The sequence below is a fragment of the Echinops telfairi genome, unplaced genomic scaffold (assembly GCF_000313985.2).
Source record: "Echinops telfairi isolate 266 unplaced genomic scaffold, ASM31398v2 ScPeMD7_7463;HRSCAF=8501, whole genome shotgun sequence".
Taxonomy (NCBI): Eukaryota; Metazoa; Chordata; class Mammalia; order Afrosoricida; family Tenrecidae; genus Echinops; species Echinops telfairi.
Genome location: NW_022111363.1, coordinates 764,550 through 772,489, shown reverse-complemented (window position 1 = coordinate 772,489; position 7,940 = coordinate 764,550). Strand labels below are relative to the sequence as shown.

At 57.4% G+C, this 7,940-nt stretch overlaps 1 protein-coding gene across 1 annotated transcript in view; it reads left to right on the top strand.

Annotated features, from left to right (window-relative positions):
- The window catches only part of OAF (out at first homolog), a 23,580-nt gene that overhangs the window by 14,089 nt on the left and 1,551 nt on the right, over nt 1-7,940 (top strand). The window contains exons 4-5 of the mRNA XM_030888382.2: nt 5,426-5,560; nt 6,507-6,687. Of these exons, the coding sequence (XP_030744242.1) occupies nt 5,426-5,560; nt 6,507-6,687 (316 nt within the window). The remainder of the gene's footprint in view (nt 1-5,425; nt 5,561-6,506; nt 6,688-7,940) is intronic.

Below are 7,940 nucleotides of genomic sequence, written 5' to 3'. Positions count from 1 at the left end.
GGGTGCAGGCGATAACTGCAGGAAGGTAGGTCTGTGTGACCTTCTGGGTGAGGGGACTTGTGCAGGCTGCAGGTGAGAAGGGTGTATGACAGACGGAGCTAGGCCGGAGTCTGGGGAATGCAGGGACACAGGAGAGCCCACAGAGATACTACCCAGGGCTGGGGGAGACGGGGTGGGGTGGAGGCCCCCCGAGAGACTGAGGATTCCTGTGGAGTACACTGAGAGAGGAGCTGTGCACACATAGTTCGATGTGGGCTAGGGGAGGGTGAGGGGTGCCCTGTGAGAAGGAGGCAGCGCGTGTGCATGTGCGCATGTGTGTGTTCTCTGAAGGTGGGGGAGCAGCTGTAAGTTAGGGTGAGACTTGGCTGTGAGTCACAGAAGCCCCCAAAGCATGCTGGTTTGAGCAAAAGAGTGGGTTTCCCCCTTTACAATCTTATCGGAGTTGGGCAGTCGAAGGCCAGGCCAGTTGTGGCAGCTTCTCGTGATCGGGGACAAAGGTGGGGGTGGGAGGGCTCTGAAGCCTTGCTCCACCGTCCTCATCACGTGGCGTCCACTCAGGGTCAGCTCCGGCTGCCCGTGGCCTGAAGGAAGGAGGAAGGAACAAAGAGAGCTGCCTGTGATGGCGGGCTGTTCTGCTTCATCTGTGTGGTCACAGTGTAGTCACCGCTCATTACAGCCAGCCCCGCTGCTACTGGGTGGATCCAATCATGGTGACCCTGAAGGACAAGGTAGAACTGCCCCCGTGGGTTTCCCAGACAGTGCCCCTTTTAAAAAATAATTTTATCGGGAGAGCACACAGTTCTTACCACAATCCATCTGTCCATCCGTCGTGTCACCACATTTGTACACCTGTTGCTGGGATTGTGGTTTCAGAGTGCCGACTTTACAGTCGTCAGCCCACCACTCGGCCTGAGCGCCGTCCGTTACATCTTTATTCCAGGTACCCATTAAAAGTCAAGGCTTCTGTACCTGCAAAAGGACAGGGTGGATATGTGGGGGGCCTGGCATTTCCGGAGCATGGGGAGGTAGGGTAGGGATGGCTGTGGAGGGCAACAGGCAGAGCCTTACACCAAGTGTCCTGCATTTTCTCGGAAGCCACGGTATATGACCTTTTCATATGGTCAGCCCACTCCCAGAACAGCTGACCCAGAGCAGCTGACCCAGAGCAGCCTGCACTGCACATCCAGTGGGTCCCGCTGGCGTGGCAGGGCGGTAGCAGCCGCGTCGCCAGACCAAGAGTTGGGCAATCTGGCGTTCTGGCCTGAGCTCTGTTCTGGAGCTGCTTTTCCTGCGGGCACCTCAGTGAGCCATGAACGAGATGGCCCCTAAACCTGCTGAGAGCCAGACTAGCTGCTGTCAGGCGGGAGCCAAGCAGGGAGCATCCTCTTCTTGTTCCTAGTGCTTGAGTTGATGGAGGCCCCAAGCTCAGCCCTGTGCCCAACCCTGGCGATGCTGACAAAGGAGGTAGGTTCGCTGCCCTGCGCCTGCGGGGAAGTCGTCCTGAGCAGGAGTGGATCATAGCCAGCCTGGAGAGCTTGTTGCCTAGGCAGAAGACGCAGGGGGGATCGGGAGCCTTCTCCCGGGGCATTTAGATCAAAAGCACACGGCCCTGCCTACAGCCTTAACCTGAATCTGATCTCCACTCTCAACTTAACCTGAAGCTGATCTCCACTCTCAGATCCGACCTGTCTGTGTCAGCAAGCACTCACGGTCTCCCGGGCACACTTGCCCTGCCCTCTGCAGGCCCCAGGTTTGAAGCTGTGGTTTTTTGAGACAGGACTACAAAGAACCCTTTGGAGGGTCCCAGAGCCCTGGGTACAAGGTCGGCAGGGAGGGCAGGGTGTCCCTGCCTCTGGGAGGTTGCTTGCCATATCTTTGATCCAAACACCGACTTGTATCAGATATTGTTGCTGATCAGTCTCTCGGAGCCTGAGCAGAGCTGCTATACTGCCTTGGGCTGCGGAAGACCGCAAGGCCAGTGCAGGACAGGTAGAGCTCCAGGGACAGGGACAGGGACGGCTAGGAGAGAGAACTAAACGCTCATTGCTGCCCTGTGTGGCCCAGGGCAAATACACTCCTCCACTGGGCCCGAGCAGGGTTTTTAGCCGGACCTCAAAGACATAGGGCTAAGAGACCTGAGTTGGCATCAGTGGGGTCACTGGGAGGGGCAGGGCTGTGGACTGTGCACTGTGACTCCCAAATGACCGTCTATGAAACATTTGTGCAGTGAGAGTGTGTTAGCTAAAATTCATTCTTTGTGGGGGGAAGGATCCCTGTTCTGGCAACAAAAACCCTTTCTTAAGCCCAGCTTTCCAATACCCACGTACCGATGATCAGGGCTGGGACTCTAGGCTAATGAACTGTGGGAATCCGAGGCTTTCCGGTCAGACACTGGGAAGCCTGTCCTTTCCTCCGCAGGCCTATAAACCTTGTAGCTACAAACATTGTTTCTGTTGCTGCTGGCTGGCTCCGATATTGTGGTATTCCTATCTGTGAGTCTAGATCGATAACCTTTTTTGAGAATGAAGAAATCATTAAAGAAAAAAAAAGAACAAAACGGACTGCCTTCAGTCGATGCCACGTCATAGCAACCCTGCAGGACAAGGTAGAAGTGCTTCTGGGGGACTCTGAAACGGTCGCCCTTTGCGGGAGTAGAAAGCCTCACCTGTCTCCCAAGGAGCAGCTGGTGGTTTCAAACTGCTGGCCTTGTGGTTGGCAGCTCAGCCCGTTACCTGGCATACCAGCAGAGCTCCTCATTAAAGGACAAGAAGGAGAACGCATTTGAAAACTTCTCCGCTGTAACTAATAACATGAGTTAATAATTAATAAATAATATTCAGTGCAGAGAGATTTTTAAAACTGTTTTGTTGTGGGTGTTCATATAATCTTAGAAATATTACATCTGAGCAAGTTACAGCTACATCAATTTTACTGTCTGGTTACAGGTGATTGTAAACAGGGCTGAAGACACTGCAGGGTCTGGTACCGGAAGCAGTCCATGGGGGTGGTGGGGAGGCTAACACCATGAGGTACCCCCACTAGGTAACACCAACCCGGATGACACCCCAAGTTAGCATATGGCTTTATGAGGGCTGGGGCTCCAAGGGCAGGTTGCCTGGGTTGGAACTCTGACAGTGTCACCCCTTAGACCCATGACCTTGAGCAAGTTCTCCAAGTCCAAACTCAGGAATAAGAATAGCTCCTGTCTCGTGGAGCTGCTGTAAGAATTCCAAATAGCACAACATCCTTTGTGACTCAGAGTGACAGTGATTTGTCTTTTCCAGTTATCAACTTCTATAAAACTTTGTCCTACACACACACACACACACACACACACACACACACACACACACACACACACGGACAGCAGCTAGGAAGGGCTTTTCCTTCACAAGGAATTCTCAGTCCGTCTCTACACCTCCAGACAAGAATGTACCTTTTGGATAGCATTTGTCATCAATATTGTTTATTAGTATAGAAGTGAAGAAAAGCCACCTCGTCGCCTTTCCCCCTTGGTACCACCAGGCCGTGGGAGCGGTCAGGCCCTCACTCAACCCTCAGGGTAGGTAGCGCATGTAGGCTGCAGGGTCCTTGGTCAAGGCTCAGAGCCTTGGAAAACACCCAGGAGGTGGATATGGGATCCTGCCTGCCTAAAGCCCTCGGAGGGGAAGTCTGGTATCAAGTCTCACCTGGCAGGAATTGAGCCTGGCAAGGACTGTGCCACAAGTGTTGCAGCACCAGTCTCGCCTCAGTCAACGTGGGGGGTGAAAGATCGGATGGCCCCATCTGTCAGGGCACAGCAATTCCAGCCCCACATCACTCCCCAAGAACAGATTTCCTGTGGAGAGGAGGAGGCGGGTGAGCCGGAGCCCTGAGTCACCATCCTCACAAGTCTCTGGGGTCCTCTTCTCACCAGCTGGGCCTCTGCTTCCCCTTAGTGGGGGGGGGTCACCCCACATGTACACCTGCTCCTGGTGGCAGAGTCATGATGATAGGAAGGAAGAATGCAAATGGCCTTCTGGAGCGATGTCACTATCTGGAGAGATGCCCGGGGACGGCTGAGGACGGACTTGTGTTTGGTTTGGTTTTCAGGTGACCCACAGAATGTGCATCAGCTAGAGTGAGCACCTTTGGGGTGCAGGCCTTTGTCTGTGTCCCCCACATGGACCCGTTCAGCCCTCGTTCATCCTAATGGGGACAAGCTATTATTGTCATCCCCTTACAAACAAGGCTCCAGGAGGCTGAGCCTTGGGGCAAGGAACCAGCTCGTGCCCTGGGGAGTTGCGGAGGAACCCCATTCACCCTCTCCCTGCAGGAACTGGGAGGAAGACTCAGACCCTGTCCCCAGAGCCTACCCCTCTGGCAGACAGGCAGTAAGCACTGTGGTTGGGGCCTCTGCTAGCTGGGGACACCTTACTGATGTCCTGCCTGTGCTGAATTGTGAACACACACACACACACACACACACACACACACACGACCTGTTCCTATCAAGTTGCTTCCAGTTCATAGCCACCCTGCGTGTTACAGCAGGTTATAGGTTTTCTTAACTAGTCTGGAAGTAGATCGCCAGGCCTTTCTTCCGTAGTTCTTCTGTGTGGGTTTGAACCGCCCATTGTTCGGTCTGTGCAGGGCCATCAGGGCTCCAGGGGGTCCCGTGCTGAGGCCAGGTGTAGCCAGGGCAGACTTGGACCATTTCCACATGGGAAAGTTAGCCCAGACCCAAACGAGGGGGGCCCTCGGGGCTGGTGGAGTGTGGTGGGCCATGGAAGGGGGTCCCCGGAGCCAGATTGACAAGGGGGCTCATGCCGCTCTGACCGCCTCCCCCTCAGGTGGTGAATCAGACACAGGCCCTTGGCCTGCTGGTAATACCATGAATAACCCTAGGCGGGGTGGGGGTGGGGGACAGGACTAGAAGTGTGGGGGGAGCTGACTTCTCAGCCCCCTCAGGCCAGGAGGCAGCAGCTGCCCACCAGCCTCAGCCTGCCAGCTACTGTCCCTAGCCCTATGCCACCCACTGCCCTGAGAGGGGACAACTTGAGGACCAGTTTCCCGGCCTCTTCCCAAACCGCGTATGTAAGAGTCTGTGTGGTGAGCAGGCTGCCCCCATGATGGCGGGTCACCTGGTTGGGGGACGGGTTGGGGGTCTCTGTGCAGAGAAGTGTCAGCTGCGAGAGACCACCTGCAAGTGGTTCTCCTTTGAAAAGGCTTCTTCTTGGGATTCCCCTGAATTTTCCAGGTGCCCTTGGAACATTCAGGGTGTGTTCCTGCACTGAAGTCATGGGTTTACATGGAAAAAGATCAAACTGCCCGCCTCAGCCTGCGGCAGCAGGGAGCAGGGGAGGGTCCAGGCTGGGCTGGGAAGGAGGCCCTGCCTTCGCCAGCTGGTCCCCCAGGCTCTTCTCCTCCCCCCCCCCCCCCTCAGGATGTGAAGATCTTCCGGGCCCTGATCCTGGGGGAGCTCGAAAAGGGCCAGCGCCAGTTCCAGGCCCTGTGCTTTGTCACCCGGCTGCACCACAGCGAGCTCATCCCCAGCGAGGCCATGGCCAAGCTCCGGCAGGTGAGCCCCGCCCCACTCTGCCCCTGCAGCCGGCCGGGCCCCGCCCAGGGTACCACCCAGCCTCACTGCCTCCCCAAGCCCCTCCTCATCCTGTGGCCCCCGGGCCACCTTAGACCTTGTCTCTGACATCCCCCTCATCCTCCACTCCCAGACCCCCCGGATGTGGCCTGTGGCCCTGGTCCCAGATCTCTAACCTCACAACATCCTCCACCCCTCCCCTGGCCTCGGTCTCTCCCCTCCTCCCTCAGCCTTCCTCCATGCAGGATGGAGAGAAGCACCCAGCTCCACCACTCACTGCTTGGGTGGCGGTGGGCAGGTGAGGTCTCCCTGTGGCAGCCTCACAGGGGGCCTGGTGAGGATGAAAGAGGACAATATGCACCAGGAGCTCAGCAGAGGGTTCAAAACCCCTACGCACATGGATCTGCCCCAAACCAGGAGCCCGGGTACCCCTCTCTTCCTGACCCTGGATCGCCCTCCTGCCTCCAAGCCCTTACAGGATCTGCCAGGCCGCAGAAAGAGCAGGGAGACAGGAGTCATCCTTCCTGAAAATAGCTAGCAGGCACCTCCCCGCCTTTTCCCTCTGCCTAGCCCTCCTAGAGAGCCCCAGGCACCTGGATGTCCCAGGCCATTGAAGCAGTGTGCTGGGACAGCATGCTGACCTGCACATCTCCAGCTTTACCACTGGCAATATCCCAGAATCCCCCATCAAGCGAGAGATCAACTTGGTGGCCAGCAAGTAGCTTGAGAACAGTCCTTCCTGAGTAGAAGCGGAGTCTGGTCCCCACTGGGCATCTGCTACTCAGCCAGTGAAGGTGGGGAGGAGCCAAGATGCCCCTGCCAGGGCCACCAGTGCCCTAGAGGAAGCATCTTGGGGATGCCAGGGGGAGAGGGGGTGAGGAGTGAGTGCCCTGCTGCTCGGGAGTGACCTCTCTCTCTCCCCATTTAGAAAAACCCCCGGGCTATACGGCAGGCGGAAGAGGTGCTGGCCCTGGAGCAGCTGCACATGGACATGGCGGTCAACTTCAGCCAGGGGGCGCTGCTGAGCCACCACCTCCGCAACGTGTGTGCCGAGGCTGCAGACGCCATCTACACCCGCCAAGAGGATGTCCGGTTCTGGCTGGAGCACGGTCAGCTGGGTGCTGGGCACGGCCCGTCACGGAGCTCCCCCAGGCCAGGCCTGAGGGAGAGGGCCTGGAACGGAGTCTGTGTCATGTGTGCAAGACACATTAGTTGAGCATGTGCAGGGCCCCCGGAGGATGGCTCTGGAGAGTTACCTGTCTGAGCCATTTGGGAAGTTCCTGGGGAAATCCCATCACCTTTCCATGCCATGCCCGCCCACGACAGTGGGGTGATCAGGCAGGAAGCCGAGTCTGTGTGGCTCACCCATAAGGAGGAGTCCGTCTGAGCAAAGAGATGCAGCCCAGGTGACCTAGAACTTCCACTCTACCTGGCGGGGTGGATGGCATCCCAGATGACTCAGCCCCACCTCCTCCCTCAGTGAGGATGCAGTGATGGGCTTCTGGCCAGGCCCAGGGAGGCCCATTCCTCTCCCACTTCTCAGAAGTCAGCTCCCCTCCCCTCTGTCCCAGGGCTAGCATCTGCTGCACTGGCCGTGTGGCTCCCACGCTGCCCAGCTCTGGGTACCTCTCGCAGGACCTCCCTCAGGTCCTCTCTGTACAGAGAAACCACTGTTCCACCCCGAGGCCCCAGGCCTCCTGCCCGGCCTGCTGAGCAGGAGAAAAGTGCCCAGCCCTCTCAGGCAGGGCTGGAGCCACAGATGTCCACACAGTGCAGTGGCCCTGCCCTCCCAGCGGGCTGCACTCAAACTGAGATGCAAGCCTGAGACTGGCCCTACAGAGGGTGGTCTGTCCCATGGCCACAGAGCCAAGCCAGGGCCAGACCCCTGCCATCTCCTCACTCCTCCTCAGACACACGCTCTGGTCCTCCACACGTGCCAGCCCGATGTGAGCACGCTGTGTCCCCCCTGCCACTTGCCAGCCTGGCCCCACTCAGAGGGTGTCGCCTTTAAGGAGCCTGGATTCCGACTCCCTCGCCCCAGACCACCGTCAGCACACAACAGCCTCTCACTACCATTGAGACCACTCCAACGCACAGTGACCCCAGAGAGGGTTTCTGAGACTGTAAATCTCAGCCTCATCTTTTCCCCAAGGAGTGGCTGGTGGGTTTGAACTGCCAACCTGCAGTTGACCGCCCAGTGCTTCCAAGGCAGCACCACCAGGGCTCCTTACACACCAGCATCCAAAAAAGTGCTGCAAACTCGCTGCCATCACAACGATGCCACCTCATCGTGACCCTGGAGGACTGCCCTGTGGGCTTGCGAGGCTGCACATCTTCAGAGAAGTAGAAAACCTGTCACTCT